General features: G+C 41.0%; 1 protein-coding gene across 3 annotated transcripts in view; it reads right to left on the bottom strand.

Annotated features, from left to right (window-relative positions):
• UBE2D1 (ubiquitin conjugating enzyme E2 D1) overlaps window positions 1–13,431 on the bottom strand; it is a 37,126-nt gene extending 23,695 nt beyond the window's left edge. For 2 of the 3 annotated variants that reach the window (XM_012445760.2, XM_064374144.1), the window contains exon 1: window positions 13,223–13,431. In XM_012445760.2, coding sequence (XP_012301183.1) covers window positions 13,223–13,246 — 24 coding nt within the window. In that variant the 5' untranslated portion in view covers window positions 13,247–13,431. Of the gene's footprint in view, window positions 1–12,530; window positions 12,549–13,222 lie in introns of those variants that run through there. The other variant, XM_012445762.2, reaches the window with a different exon arrangement.
• Between the last annotated feature and the right edge of the window lie 12,489 nt (window positions 13,432–25,920).

The following is a 25,920-nucleotide window of genomic DNA, read 5'->3' as shown; positions in this document are numbered from 1 at the left end:
GATCACACTCTCTACATACAATTTGATCAGTACCAAATTGTTCAGATTCTCCTTCTGTCTAGATCCCTCCCTCTGAAAGGGTCCCAGAAGGCTGATCAAATAGTAAAGCTGAGGTCCAATGTGCAGAAGACTTTGATATGAGCCAGAGGAGAGGTAGCTTAGGAAAAGCAGCCAAGGTTTCAGCCAAGCAGACAATATTAATATCTGGAACCAGACTGGATAACAGGAGGAGGAATCTGAAGAGACTGCCTAGACCAAGAAGCCTGTGATACTTGACTCAAAAGGCCAAGTAAGTGTAGGAATAGGTGGATCACACCAACTCAAAAGGGCCAGGTGGTGCAAACACCCTGTAAATTTTTGTCACACACCCCTCTTTTCAATGTCCCCTGCTAACACTGTAGCTTATACCCTCTTTGGATCTCACTTAACAAGTGTAATATCTTAACTTACCTATTGGCCTCCTATTTCTCTACCTATACACTGCTGTCAAAAGCATCTTCTTGAATTGTGATTTCAAATCTCTTCAATGTTTTCCATCACCTTCAAGTAAGACTTATAAATCCTTAAAATGACTTACCAGACCTTCCAAGATCTGACCTCTCTAGCCTCGTATCTGCAATCACTTTTCCCCAGTGCTCTCTGCACCAGCCATAACTTTTAATTCCTCCACATGCTATCTGGCCGTTAGTTTCAAACATGGCTTCCTTTTAGGCAGAAGATACTTAATCACCTCCCCTCCCCAAAACACACTGTCTCCCTCAGTCATTCATTTTATCTATTTTTACTTTCATGTCTCATCTTAAACATCATTGCCTTCAAGAGGTTTTCCTTGAACTCTATATTCCTAGAACACTCTGTGTGTCCCTTTTCATGACATCAATCAAAATTATAATGACAACAGTAAACAATCTTGAATATGATGAGGGCAAGGATGCACTATGATTAAGAGTGTTAGTTCCAGCCGGGCGTGATGGCTCACACCTGTAATCCCAGCACTTTGGGAGGTCAAGGCAGGTGGATCACTTGAGGCCAGGTGTTCAAGACCAGCCTGGCCAACATGGTAAAACTCAGTTTCTACTAAAAATTACAAAAATTAGCAGGGCATGGTGGCGCACGCCTGTAGTCCCAGATACTGGGGAGACTGAGGCAGGAGAATCACTTGAACCCGGGAGGCAGAGGTTGCGGTAAGCAGAGATCACACCACTGCACTCCAGCCTGAGTGACAGAGTGAGACTCCCAGTCTAAAAAAAAAGTATTAGTTCCTGTTACTCAAAAACCTTCAATGGGCTCCCAATCTTCTGCATTAAGTACATATTTCTCAGCATGAGCCTTCAAGGTCATCCACAATATGAAACTTTATAGTCTACTGTTTCTAAACGATTCTCAAAAACAGCATTATCTGCTCCTTCCCAGATAAGCCAAGTACATTCTGGTGTCTTCATTTCTGTAGCTTCCTCTACAAGCCTGGCTCCCCTAAGTCTTTCAAAATGCTATCCAGTCTTCCCAACCTGTATCAAATTCTATCTTCTCCACAGTCTTTCCTGATTTTCCCAAATAAATTTGGTCTCTCCCATCTTTGATTCCCTTTCTGTTTAAATAATTGTATTTTCTGTTTGGTACTTTCCTAAATCCATCTAGTTGTCACAGGACTTTTCTTACACTTATTAATTTTAAATTTCTTAGATAATGGTGATACCTTGTTTTTCTATATAACTAGCATCTCCTTACTGCATTTAGTATATGCCTTATACCAGAAGGTATTCAATAAATGCATTAACTTGAATCTTTTGAGACAGGGTCTTGCTGTCGCCCAAGCTGAAGTACAGAGGTGCAATCACAGCTCACTGTAACCTTGAATTCCTGAGGTCAAGTGACCCTCCCACCTCAGCCTCCCAAGTAGCTGAGACTACAGGCATGTGCCACCATGCTGAGCTATTTTTTAATTTTTCTTTTAAATAAATGGGATCTCACTATGTTGCCCAGGCTGGTCTCAAACTCCTAAGCTCAATCTTTTCTTCTGCCTAGGCCTCCCAATGTGCTGGGATTATAGGCGTGAGCCACCATGCCTAGCACTGAAAATCTATTAGATAGGCCAGGCACCATGGTTCTCGCCTGTAATCCCAGCACTTTGGAAGGCTAAGGTGGGTGGATCACTTGAGGCCAGGAGTTCGAGACCAGCCTGGCCAACGTGGCAAAACCGTATCTCTATTAAAAATACAAAAATTAGGCCGGGCGCAGTGGTTTACTCCTATAATCCCAGTACTTTGGGAGGTCGAGGCAGGTGGATCATGAGGTCAAGAGATCGAGACCATCCTGGTCAACATGGTGAAACCCCGTCTCTACTAAAAATACAAAAATTATCTGGGCATGGTGGTGCGTGCCTGTAGTCCCAGCTACTCGGGAGGCTGAGGCAGGAGAATTGCTTGAACCCAGGAGGCAGAGTTTCAGTGAGCCAAGATCGTGCCATTGCACTCCAGCCTGGGTAACAAGAGCGAAACTACTTCCCAAAATAAATAAATAAATAAATAAATAAAAATAAAAATACAAAAATTAGCCAGGCATGGTGGTGCATGCCTGTAGTCCCAGCTACTTGGGAGGGTGAGGCATGAGAAATGCCTGAACCCAGGAGATGGAGGTTGCAGTGAGCCAACATCACACCACTGTAGTCCAGCCTGGGTGACAGAGCCAGACTTTGTCTCAAAAAACAAACAAACAAACAAACAAACAAAAAACAAAAAAACCCAAAAAACTATTACTTATAAGGCTGTCTAAATATGTAGATAAAACAATCTTTTAAGTACAAAAGCCACCTGTGAAATAGAGAGAAGCTAAATGGAATTAAAGAAGCTGTTGCTGCAAAAAACAACAAACAGCAAATAACATTATTTAAGTTTGCTTAAAATTATGATGGGGGATGATAGAAAGTATCAAGTTCAATCCACTAAATTTCCAGGTGAGGAATATAAAGATTATGAGTCTCTTGGCCGAGGTCACAAAGTGAAACTAGGACAAAGGTTCAGACCATCTGACTTCTACTCCAGCACTCTGCCCACCCCAATTCAATACTCACCTCAACACTGTAACAGCTACAGCACATTATTTTCAACCAATACTGAAGCAAACAATGCTCCAGTACTGTATTAAGGCAATCTGCATATTTTTAACTATCCTCCAGGGAAAAAAAAGTGTGATGAGTGAAGGAATGAGAAAGTCTTTTTTTTTCTTTTTAAATTTTACTTTAAGTTCTGGGGTACATGTGCAGATCTTGCAGGATTGTCACATAGGTATACACATGCCATGGTAGTTTGCTGCCTCCACCCTCTGTCACCTACATTAGGTATTTCTCCTGTTATCCCTCCCCAATCTCCCCACCTCCTGCTATCCCTCTCCTAGCCCCCCATCCCCCAACAGACCCCAGCGTGTTGATGTTCCCCTCCCTGAGTCCATGTGTTCTTATTGTTCAATATATACTTATGAGTGAGAACATGTGGTGTTTGATTTTCTGTTCTTGTGTCAGTTTGCTGAGAATGATGGTTTCCAGATTTATCCATGTCCCTGCAAAGGACATGAACTAATCCTTTTTTATGGCTGCATAGTATTCCATGGTGTATACGTGCCACATTTTCTTTATCTAGTCTATCTTTGATGGGCATTTGGATTGGTTCCAACTCTTTGCTATTGTAAACAGTGCTGCAATGAACATACGTCTGCATGTGTCTTTATAACAGATTGATTTATAATCCTTTGGGTATATACCCAGTAATGGGATTGCTGGGTCAAATGGTATTTCTAGTTCTAGATCTTTAAGGAATCACCACACTGTCTTCCACAATGGTTGAACTAATTTACATTCCCACCAACAGTGTAAAAGTGTTTCTATTTCGGAATGAGAAGGAATTCTTATCTTTTCTCAGGCACTTATACCATATAAAAGGTTAGAAATGAATCCTACTTCATAAGCTTTCAGGAGAGTTGTGTTCAAAGACACTGAGAGGCAAGAAAAACATGATAGGAAATTATACACGACCTAAAAAAAAAATAGAATTTTGACATAAAATATGCTACATGGAGCATTTTGAGTGCTCCATTATCAAAACTTACTATTTACTTTACAGTAACCAAAGAAAAGATGGTGCTTTCGGGAATAAAAAAGAGAAAACCTAGCTGCCTATTTGTTAAAACATGTGTAAAACATGAACATGCCTACCAATACCTACCAAATATTTGTTATTAAATATTGCTTCTTACAACTCTACACCTAATAACTGGCATAGAGTGGACACTTAAGTATTTCATAAGAAATTCACTACTCTCTGTTAGTATCACCCAGTATTATTCTTGAATATTATGGTTGTACATCAGTCACTAAAATGTTGCTACCTGTAATAGAAAACAATGAATGCAGATAGTCTGTATCAAATGGAAATGTTTCCAAGGCTAGAACAGTTTACATTATGTGTATCAATATATTTGTGTGTCTCTGTGTGTGTATATATATTCATTTGCTCTCCCTATATAATACATATGTTCGCATGTATATATGTGTTTGTATAGCATGTATTTTTGACAACATTAATTTTACTTAAGGATCTTATGTTATGGAACAGTGATTTTCTAGCTTTCCTTACAGCAATTTATAATAAGAAAAACATTTTACATTACAACCTAGTACACATACACACAGAGACACACATACATAACTAAAACAAAAGTTTCATGAACAACACCCTTACTACATACAAAGCACTAATATTTTCTATTCCATTTTGAAAAGTGGATGTTTATTATTCATTAAACTGTTTAGAAACTGGTAAAAGAGAAAAAAAGATACTGGGAAGGTGTACACCTTAGTTTGGTATCCATTTCTTAGAAATAACCTACAATCAATAGAAATACCACCAGAAAATACCAAAATGAAGTCTAGAAACTATTAAACATCGTTCATTCAAAAGTGCTGTTGAACAACTGAAAGGCTGGGTCATAAAGTAAGTCCCCAGTTGGGAGGTCGAGGTGGGTGGATCACCTGAGGTCAGGAGTTCAAGACCAACATGACCAACATGGTGAAACCCTGTCTCTACTAAAAATACAAAAAATTAACGAGGCGTGGTGGCAGGCACCTGTAATCTCAGCTACTTGTGAGGCTGAGGCAGGAGAATCGCTTGAACCCAGGAGGCAGGGGTTTTAGTGAGCCGAGATCATGCCACTGCACTCCAGCCTGGGCGACAAGAGCAAAATGCCATCTCAAAAAAAAAGTCCCCACAATTTAAAAGCAGTCAAATAATAATGGAATTTGTTCTCTGACCATAATGGAATTAGAAATCAGTAACAGAAACCTATCTGTAAAATCCCCAAACATAAGGCAGGTAAATAATATACTTCTAAATAATCCAAGGGTCAAAGAAGAGATAAAAAGGAAAATTAGAAAATATCTTTAAAGTTAAATGAAAATAAAATATAACAAAATTTGGGGGAAGCAAAACCACAAGCCAGAAATTCTTTGTTTTAAGAGAAGAGAAGAGGCCAGGCACGGTGGCTCACACACTTTAGGAGGTTGAGACAGGCCTCCTAAGCACTTTAGGAGGAATCCCAGCACTTTAGGAGGCTGAGACAGGTGGATCACAAGGTCAGGAGTTTGAGACCAGCCTGGCCAAAACTGTGAAACCCCGTCTCTACTAAAAATACAAAAACTAGCTGGGCATGGTGGCATGCACCTGTAGTCCCAGCCACTTGAAAGGCTGAGGCAGAAGAATCGCTTGAACCCAGGAGGCAGAGGTTGCAGTGAGCCAAGATCACGCTACTGCACTCCAGCCTGGGTGACAGAGCGAGATTCTGTCTCAAAAAAAAAAAAAGAAAGAAGATAAGAACAATGAGCCTAGACCATTCCTTAGGTCCACTTGGTGTTCTCTAGAGCAATCCAACCATACTACTCCCAAACTCTGCACATAAGGAGGGTGGTCACCTGGAATGAGAACAATCAGATTATTATTTGTGGAAGCTTAAGGTGAAAGAAGCAACTCCTCAGCTCACCCCCATTGGAGAAGTTTCCTAAGTCTGAAAAAAAAGACCAAGAATCTAAATAAGCACTGTGGTGTCACTAAAGGAGATGGGCCATACAAAAGGGACCATATGAATAGAAGACCATGGGAAAAACATCTGGAAAAAGGCAAGACAGGACGATGCAGAGCACGATGGTGGAATGGACAGCACCAGACTGTATGTTTCTAGATAGCAGCTTCCTCCCCATACTAAGGACAACTCCTGGAACACAGTAGCCTGTTATTATTGTCTAATGTGTGAAACTGAACTTTCACAGATTCATCTTAGAACCAAATTAAACGCAGAAAAACCTTAGCTTCTCAGAGACCATCAATACCAAGATGGGCCAGAAATAAAACCTGTCCTGCCTTCAGACACATGTGCTAAGGTGGCCTGAGGACCCACCCCTCCAATCCCCAAACTCTGCAAATATGGGTCATATTGTATATTCTAGTATCATTTATTCCAGCATTTCACAGGAGAGGAGGGAGGACAAGAATCTCATTCCTGTTGTTAATTCGATGTGATATCAGTTTATTCACTATTAGAAAGGAGGGGGCTATTACATTAGTAGACAACCATTAACTCAGTTTTATGGCTAAATATTAGGTTTATCATTTCTATTAGTAGCACTCATTAAAAGAAAATAAAGGGCCCATATGTTTTCTATGCGTATTTCAGGCAACGAAAGTGAGTAAGGACGCTATTCTGCTTTCCTGGAGGCAATCCCACATCCTGCTAGGTTTGGTTTTCATATGTGCCTGGCTTCTTAAAATAGGCATAAACAGTCTTATTTAGTTCTAGGCTATTTATTTCCACAGAGAAGAATCTCAGAACTTTTTAACTATCATAGGTTATCTCACTTTTTTACACCTTGATTGTGATAAAGAAAGAAAAATATGGTATCGGGGCAAAAGAAAGAATAAGCTTAATTACAAAAATTTAAAAGAAACATTTATATGGTGGCTTATTAGAGAAAGAACACTATCTCTCCCATCTCAAGGAAAACCATTTATCCCAAAAAGCACAAGTACTGTGCTTCTTTTTCTTTAAGTTATATCCTTCTTTCTAGAAAGAACTGGAGTCTTGGATTTAATCTCGTTAATATTAACAGTTTGCTGCTGAAAACTGCTACAGGAACTAAATGACTCTATCAATTCAAAAACAGTTATCTCAAATAAAAACTTCACAATGCAATGATACTTTTGACAGAGCATTTACTACAACCAATGTTTCTAAATCCTTTTGGAGGAGAGAAATTCAAAGTGATTAAAACAAAGATGATCAAAGTTATATTACCGATTTACAATGTTAAACAATCTCAGCATGCATTACTTTGGAGCAGAGATTTACAAAGCACAATCAACACATTTGAGCAATATGTCAGTGAAAATGATTAAATATGCTGAGGTCTTAATTATAACACCACTTTACATTTGCATAGAACATTCCAGTTTGCAAAGCACTTACATCCTGTAAACTCATTTGACTCTATGCCTTCCAGTTTAAATACAATAGACATGAGTCCATATGGATAAGAGAAGCTATATTCTGAAGTGGTTAAGAATATGGAATTACATAAGATATATTAAATTTAATTTTGCTTCCTTCTATAAAAAATGTGGCTACTAGAAAATTAAAAATTAAATGTGTGGTTCACATTGTTTTCTAGTGGACAGCATTGTTCAGTCAGTTTATTGACAGATTTTATTTGCTAGCCTAGCGGGCACAATCACTGGCATATAAAAAAATTAAGACAAGGAAATAACACCCTCTCCACTAAAGGATTTGACATTTTAAGTAGAGTGTCACAGGTTTAGCAATAATATTGCAGTCAAGCTTAAAAGCAAAATAAAAAGTAAAGTCATATAAAACTTTCTCAAGGAATGTGGCTGTTCTCTTCTATAAATAGATTACTGATATTAAATTACAGAAAGTGATTTAAGAAACAATGTTACCCTCTTTAAAAGCCACAAAACTTGCTCTGCCTGAACAAGGAAGAAAATGCCCTGCCCACAGCCACTTTCTAGAACCCAAACGTAAAGACAGAATAAAGCAATTAGGTCCTACAAGGGGGTTTCACCATCTACTCTGATGTGATTTACTCCCTCATTTTATACAGAAAAAAAAAAATTAGTCTTACCTGGCTAGGTGGCTTATCCAAAATGTCATCATTTCAAACTTTAATCAATATAAAAATATCTGTTTATAAATATCTCATTAGTTACAATTATTTAGATTTTTATACTAGGTCTTCAGATTCAAGTATATATTTTACACTTCAGCACATCTCAATCTGGATACTATATTCTCATCAGTAATACTTGATCTATATTTAGATTTCATAAAGCTCAAGGTTGAAAACTAAATTTTCATACCCAATTTGTTTCCATATGGCTAGTGGCTACATTAGACAGAAAGCTTTATAGAATATCTGATGAGTTCAGCAATCTCAGTGAATGCTCTCTCTTCGATATCCAAAAAATATCATTCTCTCCTAAGGACAGGGGTGGAAGAGAAGGATCCTTGACTCTCCCCCTTCGGAGAGGCAGTTTGGTGGTGTTCAGTAGCTACATGTAACTGCAACTATTTTTGTGTTAATTGGGCATGAGAGGGTATTAAATAAAAGACTGTAGACTAAAATATATATATGGAATTGAAGCCAACTGTTTATTTTGGAATTGTAGCATTGTCGCTTACTAGATAAGATAAGGTAATCATGAGTAAACTACTCAGTATCTCCCTGCCTTAATGTCATCATCTGTAAAATGAAATAACACTGTTTCTACCTGTTGCGTATACTAAGAATTAAGTCAATTAATATATGTCAACTACTTAGAAAGCACAAAGTAACCATTATATACACCCTGGTTTTTGAGGTCAGTAGCCTCATATGTATAGATATCCATACATATCTGGATATGTATGGAAAATATGTACTAGTCTCATTGTATGAAGCTAGTAAGCCACATAGCCAGAAATAAAAACCAGACCTTTGGCTGGGCATGGTGGTTCATGCCTATAATCCCAGCACTTTGGGAGGCTGAGGTGGGTGGAGTTCAGGAGTTTAAGACCAGCCTGGCCAACATGGTGAAACCCTGTCTCTACTAAAAATACAAAAATTAGCTGCACGTGGTAGTGCAGGCCTGTAGTCCCAGCTACTCAGGAGGCTGAGGTGGGAGGATCACTTGAGCCTGGGAGGTGGAGGTTACAGTGAACCGAGATTGTGCCACTGCCCTCTAGCCTAAGTGACAGAGTGAGACCCTGTCTGAAAAAAAAAAAAATCCCAGACCTTCTTTTTCCATTTAATGTTCCATCCAACCATCGAGGGCTGGGTTAAGTAACCTAAGGTTTTTTAGGCTGCCATAAACAGTTGAACATAAAATTCTATGAATCAAAAAAATTCAGCAGCTCAAAACATTTATAAAATTTTATTTTAATCTATGTCTATATATATGTTTTAGATTACATTGATTATTAAAAAACAAAAATAACTAATGTTCCATTTGGGGGCCAGAACTACACACTAAGGAATAGTTCTCTGGGTTGCTATATCTGTAAAATAAAACTCTATTGCCTCACTTTTCAAAAGATAGACAAAAATGGAAACAAACCTATCGCATCACAACACATTATGCAAGTATGATGTTCATTACCTCAAAATCTTTATCAAATAAAATCCATGAGGATGATAATGACTGTTTTAGAATTTCCTTTTTTTCTCCCTTTGGTTTTCAAAACATTCAATATTGGGATATTAACATCTGTAATTTAAAAAATAATCCCCTCCCCTTGGAAAAAGTGTATTAGGAATGAAAATAGTATTGATAGAAGAAACATTTAGAAAATTAATTCTAGAAAATAGATAACTAGCTGAAAAACTGTCCTCTTTTTTCAGACATGTTTTAGGTATCTTTCCTTAGACTTCATTCAAACTTTTTTATTTTAATGATTTAGGTGACTGCGATAACATCTTTCACTGTATCTAAAAACAGGGCATGGGTGTGTAAATTTATGAGCTGGAATGCAAAACTGGCACAGGATGTCTAAATCAGAGCATTAAATCATTTACTATACTCTAATATGAAAATATATTTTAAGCATTGATATCTCCATGCTCTATCTTTACATATTTTAATCCAATCATCTTTATTCTTTTCATAATGAAGAAATGTGAAATCATAAACTTTTTAACATTCTCAAATACGCCAAATCAATTAAGAGATTATTGGCCGGATGGGGTGGCTCATGCCTATTATCCCAACAATTTGGGAGACCAAGGTAAGCAGATCACCTGAGGTCAGGAGTTCAAGACCAGCCTGGGCAACACGATGAAACCCCGTCTCTACTAAAATGCAAAAAATCAGCTGGGTGTGGCGGCATGTGCCTGTAGTCCCAGCTACTTGGGAGGCTGAGGCAGGAGAATTATCTGAACCCGGGTGGTGGAGGTTGCAGTAAGCTGAGATCACGCCACTGCACTCTAGCCTGGGCGACAGAGCGAGACTTTGGGAAAAAAAAAAAAAAAAAGAGAGAGAGATTATCCTTGGACAAAACACTCTTCCACTCCAGGCCTCTGGATCTTTCCTTGAATAAGAAGGACAAGACAGAACATCAGTGGTTCTCAGTCTTCTTTCCACCGCAACCCATCTGAGGGATTAAGCATCTATCCATTTACAGAAGTGATGATAGTCTGAAAATGTCCCACAGAAGATTCTGAGACACTGCCCTAGAAGTCGTTCCCCTGCTGGTACACTCTACTACACTACTGCAGACTTATCTGAGGTTCCACACAGCTCTACGGCCTGCCACTTTAGGTAGAGGAAAATTATAATAATATTTCAATGAGCTTAAGAAGAAAGGCCAAAAGTTAGTATACATCTTCATTTGCTGGAACATGCAAGATCCAAATAAGAATTTGTATACTGATGGCAACAAAAAAGACTATGTAACTGTTCATATGGCAGGCAGCACATCCAACCTGGAATTGGCTTCTAATCAAGGAGGTAGGTAAAGGAGGAAAAGTAGGGAATCAATCAAAATAATCACCCCTAAGGTTTGAGGGAATGGTCTGAATATGTGATTAATGTCAAGATTTGTCTAAGTCAACTTGCGTGGTATCAGAAAGGGAAGCCAAAGATGAACACAAAGAGATGTGATGGTATATGACCCCCAATTTCTTCTCCAAAATATCAATTCGTCACATTTGATGTCAATTCTATGTAGATAATTTTTTTTTTACTGGACAACTCTATAAACTAATAACCGTAAATACTAAAAAGAAAAGATATGGACACATACCATATTATAAGTCAAATACACTAGTTCAGCATAGGGATTGATGAGAACTGCTAAGCATGGTAGTTACAAATAATGTCCGTATTTCTTTGAATATCTACTTACTGTGGACAAATTACACAGCACTTAAAAGCTATTGTTAGTTGGGCATGGTGACTTGTGCCTGTAATTCCAGACTCTCTGGAGGCCAGGAGTTCAAGACCAGCATGGGCAACATAGTGAGACCCCTCCAACCCCCATCTCTTAAAAAAAAAAAAAAAAAAGAAAAGAAAATTTAGAAAGCTCTTGTATGTGCAAAGTCATGTGAAAAATTCTCACAACTAGGAAAGAAGAAAATAAACTTTGAAAACTTCCTTGGAAGATGTGCATTATCTGATCCAAATGTGAATCAATATTATGTCGTCATTAGTAAGCATGCAACGTATGGTAAACATGCTGACTGAGGCTTCAAAATTAGGATATTTATATGAAAAAATGTATAATTGTACTACCTTCAAACAAGAAAACAGTATCACTTAATAAATGCTGATTGTTAACTGTTTTACAATGAGATGACCTTTAAATGGCACAAAAAAATAACAAGTCAACCACAGATTCAGAATTTGAAAATAAAAGACTAGCAGGCTCTAAAAGTTGCTGTCCTCTGTACCTAAAGATGCCACCGGTGGTGAATCAGAATACAATGTCACTGCTCTAACATATATATTGCTCTAACATATATATTGCTATATTGACTCCTGGTCAAAAAAGTGGATAAAAATTTTTGTGGGCATCAGTGTATTCTGAAACAACTATAAAACACACTGTCCATTGTTGCTTAACTTGCTGAAAAACACTCCCTATTTAGCAAACACATTCTCAATGTTCCCACTGTGAACTATAACTGTAAAACCTAAAACCTGGGTCAGTACACAGACCAACAAGAAATAAACATGAACAGAAAGAAATGCCCGAATCTCAATTCCGAAAGATGTTCAGATCTGAAATGGTTGCAATAAATACTGTGAAAAGAAGACAGTTCCATACACAGGGTTGAGATGGCTAAACAGTCGTTGGATGAAGATATACATTTCTTCCTCATTCTATACCCATGTGTCAAAGCATCAAAACAATTTAATTTGTGACAGTTTATGTTGTGTCTCGAACTTTACATCTAAGTTTATCATGAGGGGGAAAAAAACCTGTTTGGCTTGACTCACCGTGAATCACAGCCAGGAGGTCATCTTGTTGTGTATCAGCAACTATGTTTTCGCTACAGCTATGTGACCTGAAGTGGCAGCAGCAGCAGAGGCACCAAAATAGAAGGGGCAGGAGCCTTCTCCTGGCTTCTTGGCTGCAAATGGGCTTTCCAGCCCATTTGGGCAACTGAGCAAGAGCCAACCGCAGAGGAGAGAAAGAACCAACCCCGACAGCTCCGCGGAGAAAGGCTGCAGGCCCACCCCACCTTCCGTGCCCTCCCGGGGAGCCCGGAGAAGCAGGAACATAAAAGAAGACAGGCTTAAGAAACAGCCTGGAGAAAACACAGCATGACAGGGGTCAAAACTAGCCCCACGGAGGGCGAAACCCAGCCGTGACCGTCAAGCACAGATTTCGGGGCGGTCTGGAGGCGGAGGAGGCTCTCTACCCCAGGGCTCCGGGAGCGGCTCCGGCGCGAGCGCGCAGCGGGCCCCCAGCCTTCAAGCTCCTCCGGCTGCCTGGGACCTGCCCCAGCTCCCACCTCACCTGTCCGGTGCCCGCTGGTCCGGCCCGAGCCTCCGGCTCCCTGCCCGTGCCCCGGCCCACCCTCCCATCCCGTGCTCTCCCCGCACGTCCCTCGGGACCACCGGCCGGGTCAGCCGGGGCAGGGGGCCGCTGCCCGCCCCGCAGCCCCAGGCCCGGCCTCGGCACTCACTTTCTGAATCCGCTTCAGCGCCATGGGTCAGGGATGGCGGTGGGGACACCGGCCGGCGGGGGGCGACTGCGGGGCTCGGGGGCGTGGGTCGTCGCGGGTTGGGCTCTGTCGTCTCGGCTGGCTCTGCGCGGTGGGTCCCCGGCTCGCCGCTCCCAGGCTCGCTCCGGGCGCCGGTCCCTGCTCCGTGTGCGCCCGAGCGCGAGTGTGCGGGCGGGGACGCCGGCGAGACTCTTTTGTTTCCGCTTTTGCTTCTGGGAAGGAGCCTGCGCCCTCCCCGCCGCGCCCCGCCCCGCCTGGCACACTGGGAAGTGTAGTTCCAGCCCTGTCCTCGGCTGCAGGCCCGCGGGCGCTGTCAGGTCACCTACTCACCGCTGACCTCAGCGCGGCAGCTTCAGGTGAGAGCTGCCGGGGGCCAGAGTCGATCTATGCAGTCTCATTTAGAGCACGTGACTCTGGGGCTGCGCATCTGGAAAATGGGGATAACAAATGAGCTGCGAACGCACTTAAAGGCATTTCTAAATCATCAGTTGGTAATTCCTCATCCAATAGGTGCTACAGCTAATTTTGTTATTTTACCTTTAAAGATTTCACTTTTTCTTAAATATATGGATTGTCGCAATTTCTCACCTTGCACACATGCACAAACTCGTATCAGATCCCTTACTTACCTCCTTAGTTCTTACTGCCGAAGAAAAGGGTGTCTCTTCTGTCCAATGCACAGATCTTCCTTGTCTGAGTGCATTGTCTGCTCGTAGGTTTACCCCTCCTCATAAATTACCCGCTTCGAATACCGAGTTCTGAGCTCTCACTCCCCGCACTGGCTCCTTCCCTACTCACACACACACAGTCCCTACTCAACAGTCAACTCACACTCCCCACTCTCCAATTCCTGTGCACATGTGTACCCATTAAAAGTTGGCTTCTTGCGAGGCTCGGTGGCTTAAGCCTGTAATCCCAGCACTTTGAGAGGCCGAGGCGGGCAGATCACCTGAGGATGAGTTCGAGACAGGCCTGGCCAACAAGGTGAAACCCCGACTCTACTAAAAATACAAAAATTAGCTGGGCGTGGTGGAGCACACCTGTAGTCCCAGCTACTCGGGAGGCTGAGGCAGGAGAATCACTTGATCCCGGGAGTCAGAGGTTACAGTGAGCGGAGATCACACCACTGCACTCCAGCTTGGGCGACAGAGTGAGGCTCCGTCTCAAAACAAAACAAAACCCAAAAACTTGGCTTCTGCTTTGAGCACCGCAGAATCAGTTTTCACCAAGGTCACCAATTAGAAGCTTGAACTTCTAATTACCAAATTCACCTCACTCCCTGCTCTGCGTCATGTTTTTGAACCACCTGTTTGCAGCCACCTTCTTGCTTTTCAAAACATTCACTGCCTCTGGCTTCCACCGCACCATGGTAGTTGGGTCTTCTACTTGGTTGACTTTACTTTTTCTGTCACTAGCTCCTCTTCTCAAACGTTGGAGTGCTCCAGAGTTCCAAGCCTCCAGAGTTCACCATCGATATCTTTCTAGGAGATAGACCTCATGCTCTCCCCTGAACTGGGCGTGGTTTGAGGATCACGGACTGTGAAGACCAATTGCTGTCCCTCTGACTCCTGCAAGCTGGGTGATCTTGGCCAAGCCATGTAAACTCTCTAAGCCTCAGTTTCCTTATCTAACAGTAGAGATGATAATCTCTACATGTACTATCGTAAGAATTAATTGGTATTTTTATATGTAATATGCCCAACACAGTACCTTTGTTGAAAGTGCTCTATGAATATTATTTCCTGACTTATTTTTACTTATATGGTGGTAACTAGAAAATTTCTTTTCAGCTCAAACTCTCACAATAGTTGCCGTCTTAAATTTTCAAAAGCCCGCTGGACACGTCTGCCTTCCTCCCCTATGCCTAGCAGTCAGGGTCTGTAACTACAAAGTGAGGATGAGAGACAGCTTACCAAGAAACCCAAAACAATAGCCATAGCATTCCAAAGGCTGCAAAGAGCAAGGAACAAAAATCCCACTCTTTTAACTTAAGAGAAAAATGGATAATGGGGTAATGGAAGAATGAAAGAAACAACCAATAAGACTTAAAACTTAATTTGGAACCCTTCCCTGCCCTGCACCAAGAGGGTTCTGGGGCCTGGCTACTTTCTTACCTTTTCATGGAGTCCTACTTCTCCCCGCACATTGGACCACCCTCCTTTTTCCAGTTCCCCCTTTGCTTCTCTTCTACGTGGCTTGGGCTTTCCATAGTTGGTACTCCACTTTGAGATGCTCTTCCAGCAACTGCTTCAGTTGTGAAATGACCAAGCCTTTGGCACTCCTAACTTCATCTTCTCAAAAGGAAGAATCTCACTGATGCAACTCATCTTTTTACTCCAGACTATGCATTGTCAGCTGGTGAACAAACTATGAACTGGCTATTCTTGGGTCACCACAGGTGACGACCCATGGTCCAATGAACTGTGGGAAGTTTGGAAATACTATAGGGCAAAAGGGCCTTTGGAAAACTCCAGCAACATCTTTTCATCCTCCGGAAGTGTATTTGGGCTACCTGGAAACACCGTTTTTGTACTCCAGAAAGAGAAACACTAGCTCCACATTTCTCTTGCTTTTTAAAAGGCAAGTATGAGAATGTCCTTGTGAATGGGGGATAAACGGTCTGGTCTTGGGCTCCAACTGCTTTGGGGAGTTGCATTCCCTTGCTGATAGCATTTGGATATGTCATAGGTAAGGCCGTGTTCACCTGCTGTCACTGTGAGAAGCATTAGTTTCGGGTAGCTCATTGCCATGCAAACCAGGAAAACCTCCAGGTTATTCAGTGGACAGTCTTGATCATCACTCTAAAATATGTACTCAAGCTGGGCATGGTGGCTCTTGCCTGTAATCCTAGCATTTTGGGAGGCCAAGGTGGGCAGATGGCTTGAGCTCAGGAGTTCAAGATCAGCCTGGGAGACATGTCAAGACCTCATCTCTAAAAAAAGTTTTTTAAATAGCCAGGCATGGTTGTGCACACCTGTGGTCCCAGCTACTCAGGAGGTTGAGGTAGGAGGTAGAGGTTGCAGTGACTCATAATCATGCCACTGCACTTCAACCTGGATGACAGAGAGAGACCCTATCTTAAAACAACAACAAAACAACAAACAACAACAACAGAGCAAAGATAAAAATATGCACTCAAGCAAGAGCTATGGTTAGGGCAGTTTCGTTCAAAAGGCATTGAGGGCCCAGGACTCTGGCATCAATTTCTTCCTTTTCCAGGATATCCTTCACACTACTAAAAGATGCACTGATCGTATCACTATTACTTTAAAATCTCCATTGGTTTGTACCATGGAAGCTCAATGCTTTGACTTAGTGCAAAACACACAATTTCTCCCCAAACTCCTCTTTTCCATCGTTAACTCATACACCACAGTTAGTCATGTGCCTTTGCTACATGCATTCACTTGGTATAGAATGACCTCCCACCATTCACCTGACAAACTTCGATACATCCTTCAAGATATATATATATATATATATATTTTTTTTTTTTTTTTGAGATGAAGTCTCGCTCTGTCACCCAGGTTGGAGTGAAGTGTGTGATATCTGTTCACTGCAGCCTCTGTCTCCAGGTTCAAGCAATTCTCCTGCCTCAGCCTCCCGAGTAGCTGAGACTACAGGCGTTTACCACCACCCCCAGCTATTTTTTTGTATTTTAGTAGATATGAGGTTTTACTATATTGACCAGGATGGTCTTGATCGTCTGACCTTGTGATCCACCCTCGTCGGCCTCCCAAAGTGCTGGGATTACAGGCATGAGCCCAGCCTTTGTATTTCTTAATGAATTTGAAATTCAGTCTGACCCATTACTGATGTTCATTTTGATCCCTTGATTAAGGTAGTGTCTGGAGGCTTCTCCCAGAGAAGTTACACTTTTTTGTTTTGTAAATAATAAGTATTTCAGGTGGAGGTACGTTGAGACTATGTGAGCTATTCCTCATCAAATTGTCAATTTCGTTTAGTAATTTATATTTGTATGGACTCATGGTTTCCTATTTTATTCAGTGGGTTGTATTTGGGCTGTATTCTATTACTATTGCTCTTTGTTTTGATGCTTAAATCATCCCAGATCTGGCCAGTGGTTGCCCCTTCAATGTGACTTATTTATTCTTTAGACATGTCCTCTCATTCTTTAAGATTTTTCTTACTTTCTAACACAAAAACTGGCTACAAGCTCATCTTTTGTTTCCTCCCCAGCCTTGGAGTCAGCCATTTTCCTTAAAAAATTCTAGTTCCTTTTAATGGATATATTATTTAGAAAACAAAATTTGGGCATTTGGTATAGCTGTTCCCAAGTCTTCTCAGTGGACAAAGCTAGGGAATATATGCGTTAATGTGTATGCACATACAGACATTTACATTTATAGTTATTCTTATAACTAGATATATTGAAAACCAGGCATTCATAACTTTCAATCAATTCTAACATTATGAGTTACATTCTAGTTTTTTCCTTTCCATATTTTTAACTTTTTGTTCTGGCACTAAGAACATGCCCCTTACTATACTTATTTAGTCAATTTCTCTGATGTAATTAATATCCTATCACCACTGCTCCTGGCCCCTGAGCAAATTACCTCCTCTCTCCAGTTGGACTCCAATTTCTACACTGGGCTCCCATACCCCAGTTACCCGGTGGGGATACCCTTTCCATTCTATCCCTTTCTCAACTGCCTGTTCTGGGCTGCTTCACTGCATGAAAGCCCTCTTTACACACTCAGGCCCTGACACGGTGTATTGGGTTACCCTCTCCCTGCCCGTGGACCCATGGCCCTTTCCTTATCCTGCTTAGGCTCTGGCACCCATGTTGGATTGCTCCCCTGTGTGAATCCGTCCTTCACCCCTTTGGCTCTGATACCCCACACCAGCAGCATACCACCAGGATACCTCCCTCACTCCACTTGCTCTCTGACACTCTGAGCTGGGCTGTCCTTTTACATGAATTTCCTTCTCACCCAATTTGGGTTCTGTCACCTGGCACTGAGTCACACCCAGCTCAGATTCTACAACCCATATTGTTCTGCCCTGACATGTGAATACCCTTCTCCTTCAATTCCCCTCACTGGGCCACTTTCCCTCCCACATGAAAGCATCTTCATTCTGTTTAGGCTCTGACAAGTCACCAGTGCTACCCTCCTACACTCATGTCCTCAGGCACTCCCTTGGCAATGATGCCCTATGTTAGGCGATCCTCTGTGCAAACACGTTCCTAATGCCACTGGGACTCCAACATCCCAGGCTGGGATGCCTTCTGTACGGGTGTCCTCCTCATACCATGTAGGTTCCTACACCTTACACCAGGACACTTTATTTTGCAGACACCCTCTGTATTCATTTTCTGTTGTATAACAAATTACCACAATCTTAGTGACTTAAAACAACACTTACTCATTATTTAACGGTTTCCGTGGTCAGAAATCCAGGCATGGCATATGGGTTCTTTGCTTAGCATCTCACAATGCTATTACATTTTCAGGGGGTGGGAGTCTTGGCAGGTTACTATGGGTTAAATAATATCACCCAAAAATGCATGTCTACCCAGAAACTCAGAATGTGACCTTATTTGGAAATAGGGTCTTTTCAGATGTAATTAGTTAAGATGAAATTAACCTGGATTCAGGGTAAGCCCTAACTCCAATGACTTGTATCTTTACAAGAGAAAGGAGAGGAGTATTTGAACACAAAGCCACATAGACAGAGAGAAGACAGAGACACAGGGAAGGTCATGTGAAGACAGAGCCAGAGATTAGAGTTATGCTTCCATGGCCAAAAACACCAAGGATTGTTGAAAACCACCAGAAGCCAGGAGAGAGGCATGGGCCAGTTCCTCCCTCAGAGCCTCAGAAGGAACCAACCCTGCTGACACCTTGATTTCAGACTTCTGGGCTCCAGAACTGTGAAAAGATAAATTTCTGTTGTTTAAGGCACTCAGTTTGTGGTACTTTGATATAACAGCCCTAAGAAACTATTAATACTACAGGAGTATATTAGAATTCTGACTCCCAACCCTATTTATTCCACCCCCATGTGGACATCTTTCTCACCTTAGTTGTACTCTGACATCATGCTCTGGGCCTTTGTGTTCCTTGCAACTCCGGCATAGACACCAACCTTACTTGGCTCCACCTGCTGGCTTTAGTTCTAAATTATTTAGAAAGGATTGGCGAGAGATGGGGAAGAGGAAGAGGAAGATGACAAGGAAAACCTTCCCATAGCTTCTTAGCTAATCTCATAAACATTTTTAGAAAAATATATTTACTCTGGGGATTAAAATATGCATTTTAGGCTGGGTGCAGCAGCTCATGCCTGTTATCTCAGCACTTTGGGAGGCCAAGGTGGGCAGATGGCTTGAGCTCAGGAGTTCAATTCCACTCTTGGCAACATAGCAAAACCCATCTCTACTAAAAATACAAAAGTAGCTGGGTGTGGTGGTGCACGCCTGTAGTCCCAGGCATTTGGTGGTTGAGGCAGGAGAATCACTTGAACCTGAGAGGTGGAGACTATAGTGAGCCGAAATTGCACCACTGCACTTCAGCCTGGGCGACAAAATGAGACCCTGTCTCAAAAAATAAGATAAAATATGCATTTTAGATTTATCAGTTTGTAGAGGATTAATATAACCATTTCACATACAATGTAAGAACTTACTAGCTAGGCATCGTGGCACACACCTATAGTCCCAGCTAATTGAAAGGCTGGGGCGGGAGGATGGCTTGAGCCCAAGAGTTTGAGACCAGCTGTCTCTCTCTCTCTCTTTCTTTCTCTCTTTCTCTCTTTTTTTTTCTCCTCCCAAGGGTAAGTTCTAAGAGACCCTGTCTCTAAAAAAAGTAAGAACTTACAATGGCCCAACTGTTTTCTGTGTTATTGTTGTAATACATTTTATATTTAAATATATTATAAATTTCATATTATAATTTTACATTAAAGGGTCAGAAAAAATATAGTCTTTTATATTTACCGACATATTTACCATCTCGATACTTTTTACTTCTACATGCAGATGTGAATTTTCACTTGGTGTCATTTTTTTTTCTTCATTTTGAAGAACTGAAATCAACTCGTTAGCTGGACTTTATTCTCATCTGCACCTTGAGATCTTTTTCTAAGCTTGTTTAGGTTGTAGACAAAATTAAGTTTCTTGTAGTTTTATGACTGAGGTCCCCATGTTTTTGCTAGTTGTTAGCTGGATGTTACTCTCACCTTTAAAGATCCCCTGATGACCCTCTTGCAATTTGGCAGTTTATGACTTCAAGGTCGGCATCAGAATATCTCTCTCCAGTCTAAGACAGAGTCATATAACATAACAATCAAAAGAATGACTATGTCATTGCATTCATAGGTCCCACCAACACTCAAGGTAGAAGATATTAAACAGGATAGTAATAGAAAATTAATACAGACACTAATTCCCAAATTCACCCTGGCTTCTACCTCCCACCCAATTTCTTGTTAGTTTATGGAATTCTACTATAAGGACTTACTTTATCAAAGCTTGATGCTTTGATCCCATTAAACTATAATATTTCAACCAAGAAACATTAATTAACCACCTGCATAGGATTACAGGAATTCATTATAAATCCTTTCTCTGATAAAGAGGGTAATTTTTTTTTTGGTGCAGAGGGAAGCATGATGGTTGATAAAAGTTTGGCATTGTCTAAAATGGAAGATTAGATAAAACTATACTCTCGAAGAGAGAGATCCAAGATGGCTGATGATTAGCAGCTCGGGCACGTACCTCCCAGTGAAAGCGCAAAGAACGAGAGGACGCCACACTTTCAGACGAATATTAGTTGCTCACGGACCACGCGATTCCCAGTGGAGGAGTTCCACGGGTCGCCAGGGCGACTCTTGTGGCCGGCGTGGCGGTTTTGCTGGTGCCTTAGCACGCCAGTTCTTGGTGCAGAGTCCGGATATTCCCGGGCAGAAAAGCACCATCAATCTTAACACCGCTGTTTTGGCCGGCTCAGTGGATTGCTCAGATTTCGGCGCAGGGAATCAACAAGTTGGACGTCAGAGACCCAGTTAGAAAGTCGGTAATTATAAAGACGACAGACGGACAAATATATAATGAAGGGAAGAAACCAGCGTAAAAAGGTAGAGAATACTCAAAATCAGAATGCCTCTCCCTCTACAGGGGATTGCAATTCCTCATCAGCAACGGAACAAGGCTTAATAGATTATACGGGTGTTCCAATAACAGAAGCAGGTTTCCAAACGTGGGTGATAAGAAACTTCTGTGAATTAAAAGAACTTATTCTAACCCAATGCAAAGAAACTAAGAACCTTGAAAAAAGGTTTGACGAAATGTTAATGAGAATGGACAATTTAGAGAAGAATATAAGTGAATTGATGGAGCTGAAAAACACAACACGAGAACTTCGCGAAGCATGCACAAGTTTAAACAGTCGAATTGATCAAGCAGAAGGAAGGATATCAGAAGTCGAGGACCAGCTCAGTGAAATGAAATGAGAAGACAAGAATGCAGAAAAAAGGATGAAAAGGAATGAGCAAAGTCTCCAGGAAATATGGGACTATGTGAAAAGACCTAATTTACGTTTGATAGGTGTACCTGAATGTGATGAAGAGAATGAATCCAAGTTGGAAAATACTCTTCAGGATATCATTCAGGAAAATTTTCCCAACCTGGCAAGGCAGGGTAATATTCAACTCCAGGTAATACAGAGAACACCACAAAGATATTCTTCAAGAAGACCAACCCCAAGGCACATAATTGCCAGATTTATTAGGGTTGAAATGAAGGAGAAAATACTAAGGGCAGCTAGAGAGAAAGTTCAGGTTACCCATAAAGGGAAACCTATCAGACTTACAGCAGATCTCTCAGCAGAAACCCTACAAGCCAGAAAAGAGTGGGGACCAATATTTAACATCCTTAAAGAAAAGAACTTTCAACCCAGAATTTCCTATCCAGCCAAATTAAGCTTTATGTGCGAAGGAAAAATTAAATCTTTTGCGAACAAACAAGTACTTAGAGAGTTCACCACCACCAGGCCTGCTTTACAAGAGCTTCTGAAAGAAGCACTATACATATAAAGGAACAACCAATATCAGCCTTTCCAAAAATATATCAAAAAGCAAAGAACTTTAACACAATAAAAAATTCACATCAACTAATGGGCAAAACAGCCAGCTAGCATCAAATGCTGGTATTAAACTTATATATATTTTAATTGGATAAAAAGCCAAAACCCATCGGTATGCTGCATCCGGGCCCATCTTACATGAAACAATACACAAAGACTCAGAGAGAAGGAGGAAGACTTACCAATTGAACAGAGAGTAAAAATAAACTAATAAACAAAAAGCAGGAGATGCAATTCTCGCCTCTGATAAAGTAGACTTTAAAGCAACAAAGATCAAAAGAGGCGAGGAATGACATTACATAATGGCAAAAGGATCAATGCAACAAGAAGAGCTAACGATTCTATAGATCAACGAGATAGAAAATTAACAAGGATATTCAGAACTTGAACTCAGACCCGGAACAAGTAAACTTAATAAATATTTATAGTACTCTCCACTTCAAATACACAAAACATACATTACCACCTCACACCTATTCCAAAGGTGACTATATAATTGGAAGTAAATCACTCCTCAGTAATCGCATAGCATTTCATAGGTTTAAGTTAAATATTGGTTGGCTGTTTGTTTGTTATCTTCTTCCCTTATTCCTTCCTGACTACATCATTAAGTATAATTATCAGTATAAAAGAGGTTTTCAATACCCATTACTAAATTGCATTCTAGCCTGGGCAAGAAAGCAATACTCCCATTCTCTCTCCCTCTTTCTTTTCCTTCTCCCTCCTCCCCATTCTCTCTCTCTCTCTTTCTCTTCCTTTTTTCTCCTTCCTATTCTCTCTCTCTCTTTCTCAAAAAAAAAAAACAAAAAAAAAAACTATACTCTCGCAAACAATTTGATAAAAAATTGTGACTTGATACCTCTCTCTTTTGTTTGTTTTTTTTTTTGAGATAAAGTCATTCTGTCACCCAGGCTGGAGTGTAGTGGTGCAGTCATAGCTCACTGCAACCTCAAACTCCTGGGCTCAAGGTATCCTCCTGCCTCGGCCTCTTGAGTAGCTGCAACCACAGATGTATGCTGCCATGCCTGGTTAATTTTATTTTAAATAGAGTTGAGGTCTCACTGTGTTGCCCAGGCTGGTCTAGAACGCCTATGCTCAAGTGATCCTCCAGCTTCGGGCTCCCAAAGTGCTGGGATTATAGGTGTGAGCCACCATGCCTGACCTGACTTGACCTCTAATCTTTGATCTACCCAGAAATACCTTTCCATTCTCAGCCCAGCCTTTGCTTCACAGATCAGAGAGCATCTAAAAGTCATAACTTGATTTTAAATCTATTCAACAACCATAGAATATAAGCTATCTAATCTATTGATTTACTCAAACTAATTGAAGCCCTCACATTTTCTTTTTGAAGAGTTGACCTATGTGGAGAAATGATTTGATCCTGTGCAAAAGGAAGGGTCTGGAGTAAACAGAGTCACACAAAACAGGGAAAGGTGTTTTAAATCAACCTGGGTGCTCATCAATGGTGTACTGGATAAAGAAAATGGGGCATACACCATGGAATACTAGGCAGCCATAAAAAAGAATAAAATACTGTCCTTTGCAGCAACCTGGATGCAGCTGGAGGCCATTATCCTAGGAGAATTAATGCAGGAACAGAAAATGAAATGCCACATATTCTTACTTATAAGCAGGAGCTAAACATCAGATATTCATTGTATTGATCCATTTTCATGCTGCTGATAAAGACATACACAAGACTGGACAATTTACAAAGAAAGGGGTTTAATTGGACTTACAGTTCCACATGGCTGGGGAAGCCTCACAACCATGGCAGAAGGCAAACAAAGAAGAGCAAGTCACATCTTACATGGATGGTGGCAGGCAAAGAGAGAAATGAGAACCAAGGGAAAAGAGTTTCTTCTTATAAAATCATCAGATCTCAGCTGGGCACTGTGGCTCATGCCTGTAATCCCAGCACTTTGGAAGGCCAAGGCGGGAGCATCACCTGAGGTCAGGAGTTTGACACCAGCTGGGCCAACATGGTGAAATCCTGCCTCTACTAAAAATACAAAAATTAGCTGGGCAGGGTGGTGCATGCACCTGTAGTTCCAGCTACTTGGGAGGCTGAGACAGGAGAATTGCTTGGACCCCAGAGACGGAGGTTGCAGTGAGCTGAGATAGTGCCACTGCACTCCAGCCTGGGCAACAGAGTGAGACTCCATCTACAGAAAAAAAAAAAAAAAAATCAGATCTCATGAGACTTATTCACTATCACAAGAACAGAATGGGAAAAACCACTGCCATGATTCAGTTATCTCCCACCAGGTCCCTCCTACAATGGGAATTATGGTAGATATAATTCAAGATGAGATTTGGGTGGGAGCACAGCCAAGCCATATCACTCATGGACATAAAGATGACAACAATAGACACTGTGCACTACTAAAGAGGAGGGCAAGGGTTGAAAAACTGTTGGGTACTATTGTCAGTACCTGGGTGATAAAATCATTCATACCAGAAATCTCAGCATCACACAGCATACTCAGGTAACAAACTTGCACATGTATCCTCTAAATCTAAAATAAAAGTTGAAAACCAAAATAAAATAAAATAAAATAAAGAAACAACAAAGAAAAAAAAACAACAACAAAGAATATTGGGCCCCACTCCAGCCATGCTACATCAGACTTTGCAGTTTAATAAGATTCCTAGGTGATTCAGATAAACATTAGAGTTTGAGAAGCACTATACTGGAAGTCATAAGAGCAGCTCCTAAAAATGCAGATTTCCTTTAAAGCATTTAATTTAGCAGTAAGTTTTTGGTGAAGCTCTGGAGTCTAAACTTTAGAAGAAGTTTCCCGGGTAATTATGATGAAGGTGTCTGAGGACACTTTTGAGAATCTCCATCTTGGGCAAATCTTTAAATCCTTCTAAACATCAATTTCCTCACCCATAACTAATGCAATAAATATTGTATTTGTTTAAAGTGAATAGAGCTGAATCTTTTGGTGCCCTTTCAACTCAAAGGTCGATGATTTGCACAAAGAAAAGGGGGATTTTTCTCATCTTTATAGATAGAAACCTACAAAGTAAGCTTACAAGATAATTTTTGTCTTTCCTAGGGCAGTTTACCTCCCAACAAAAGAGAAATTAAAAAATCTACTTTGGCATCTTGCAATAATAGTTTACGCTTTAAGATTGCTTTAGATGGGCTGGGTATGGTGGCTCATACCTGCAATTCCAGCACTTTTGGAGGCCAAGGCAGGTAGATCACCTGAGGTCAGGAGTTCGAGACCAGCCTGGTCAACATGGTAAAACCCCTTTTCTACTAGAAATTCAAAAATTAGCCAGGCGTGTTGGCATATGCCTGTAATCCCAGCTATTTGGGAGGCTGAGGCAGGAGAATTGCTAGAACCTGGGAGGCAGAGGTTGCAGTGAGCCAAGATAGAGCCATTGCACTCCAGCCTGGGTGACAGAGTGAGACACCATCTCAAAAAAAAAAAGTTTGTTTTAAACTTTTCAAAACATTTCATGCACATTTTTGCAACATGCAAATACATGTGCAACATGTAGTAGTTCAATGTGTTCTTTACTCTCCTACCCTTT

The sequence above is a fragment of the Aotus nancymaae genome, unplaced genomic scaffold, assembly GCF_030222135.1.
Source record: "Aotus nancymaae isolate 86718 unplaced genomic scaffold, 86718_ANA_hifiasm-v0.15.2.pri h1tg000010l, whole genome shotgun sequence".
Taxonomy (NCBI): Eukaryota; Metazoa; Chordata; class Mammalia; order Primates; family Aotidae; genus Aotus; species Aotus nancymaae.
Note: the sequence above shows the minus strand (reverse complement) of the source record. Positions and strands in the feature narration are given on the sequence as shown.